Source organism: Trypanosoma theileri (genome assembly GCF_002087225.1).
Source record: "Trypanosoma theileri isolate Edinburgh chromosome Unknown TM35_Tth_12_V1, whole genome shotgun sequence".
NCBI classification, from domain to species: Eukaryota; Euglenozoa; class Kinetoplastea; order Trypanosomatida; family Trypanosomatidae; genus Trypanosoma; species Trypanosoma theileri.
Genome location: NW_021639854.1, coordinates 355,912 through 357,670, shown reverse-complemented (window position 1 = coordinate 357,670; position 1,759 = coordinate 355,912). Strand labels below are relative to the sequence as shown.

General features: G+C 38.0%; 1 protein-coding gene across 1 annotated transcript; it reads right to left on the bottom strand.

Moving 5' to 3' along the window:
- Nucleotides 1–658: 658 nt before the first annotated feature.
- Nucleotides 659–1,684, bottom strand: TM35_000122520 (uncharacterized protein; the record flags this gene model as incomplete). The annotated part of the gene is made up of 1 exon (XM_029025227.1): nt 659–1,684. The coding sequence occupies one exon, from the start codon at nt 1,682–1,684 to the stop codon at nt 659–661; it is 1,026 nt and encodes a 341-aa protein (XP_028883543.1).
- Between the last annotated feature and the right edge of the window lie 75 nt (nt 1,685–1,759).

The following is a 1,759-nucleotide window of genomic DNA, read 5'->3' as shown; positions in this document are numbered from 1 at the left end:
TTTTTTTTTTTTTTGGTTTGTGTGGTCCTTTTCCCTTTTTTCTTTGGTGGCGGTTCTAGGGCGGGTCGGTCGAGAGAGAAAAAAGACAAAAAATGGAAAAAGAAAAAATAGGCGAAGGAGAACCTGCCAAAGCGAACAGGTCAAAACCGACACCACCAACGGCAACACCTCCAATCCAGAAGAATGGAGAAAAAAAGAAAACTGAAAAGAATTGAAAAAGATAAAAGAACCCGTATATATAATTGAATAAAACAATTTTAATCTTGCCCAATATTTCTCAGCAAAAAAAAAGAAAAATTCGGAACATGATTAACGATGACCAGCAAAACATCGCTGAAGAGGGATTCCCCCTTCACCCACCTTCTACGGAGGGCCTCGGGGGTGGGGATGGGGTTTTCTCGCTTAACACGGTTTGTATAAAGTTTTAAATTCTCCCTCTTCCTCCATACCCGCAACTTTTTTTTTTTTTTTTCCATTTCGCAAACCTTCTTGGGATGAGTAAGCTCATTTTGTTTTTTTCTTCTTTGGTTGCCGATTGGCTACCTGCAAAATCATAAATGACTCTCTCTCTGTCTTTCTTTACGTTCCTTGTTTCTTTATTTTTTTTTTTTTTTTTTTTTTTGATTTTTTTTTTTCTTTCAGTTTTTCTTTTTTTTTGTTACTTTAAGAGAACGACAGATACCCGGAATATGACGCCAAGAAGTCCATCGACCAAGGTGATGGGAAAGAGCAATATGTTAATTGGAAAAGGCAGTGTAAATCCATTATATGCTTGCCAAACGAATCCCATCACCGTTAACAAAATGATAATTGCCTTGCCTTTAGGAGTGTCAAGTGAAATACCAATATTCTTCTCTTTCCCATCGGCGGAGGCTAATTCCTTTTGGAGGGCAGAAGCATTTTCAATAATTAGTTGTGCACCTCGAGCGGCACAATACGCTGTAATAGCGTACTTTTCAAATATAACTGTAAGAATCATACAGAAACCGTTTAAGATAGTATTTGAAATGGGTTCAGCCAACTTTTTTTGTTCTGGAGGAAGATTATCCTCAAGAAATTTCTTCAAACCACAGTACTTTTTGACAATATTGGCGGTAGAACAACCAAACGCCAAGGCACAAGATATTTTATCATGAAGAGCAGCAGTAATAGCCAGAAATGCGAGGACCAACGCATTCATAGCATCATTCACAGCAGTAATGTCAACAGAGTTTAAAAAAACTCTTAGCTTGCGGGAAAAAAGTTCATTCCGCGTGAGTTCCTGAACATCTGGAATACCGTTATTGTTGGCATCCACGGTATCATCTTTTGCGCTCGCTTCTCGCACTGCACGATAATTATCATAGAGTATATTAACATTTTTTTTTATGCGGTCCCAGCTGGTAAGATACAACACTTCAAGCAATGTAACGAGTATAGTGAAACAACCACCAAAGAAACAAAGTGCAAATCCAAGAAGAATTGGTAAAACTCGGGCGAATTGATTCTCTTTTATCGTACTGGAAGCTATTGCAATTTTGTTGTATACCCGCTCTCCAATAGGGTAAACGGTATCAAGTAGATCCACTCCTTTTTCCGTGAGTCTGCTTGCAAGTTGAATCTGCGACTTGCGGTGTGGGTACTTCTTCTCCATTGTGGTAAAGAGCTGCGTTAGCAGCGGATTCTTCTTTTCAACCTTTGGCATAGCAATGTGTATATTTGTAAATACGTATATAGGTAGTTATTTGTAAATATTGGTTCTTTGTTTTTTTTTTTTTTT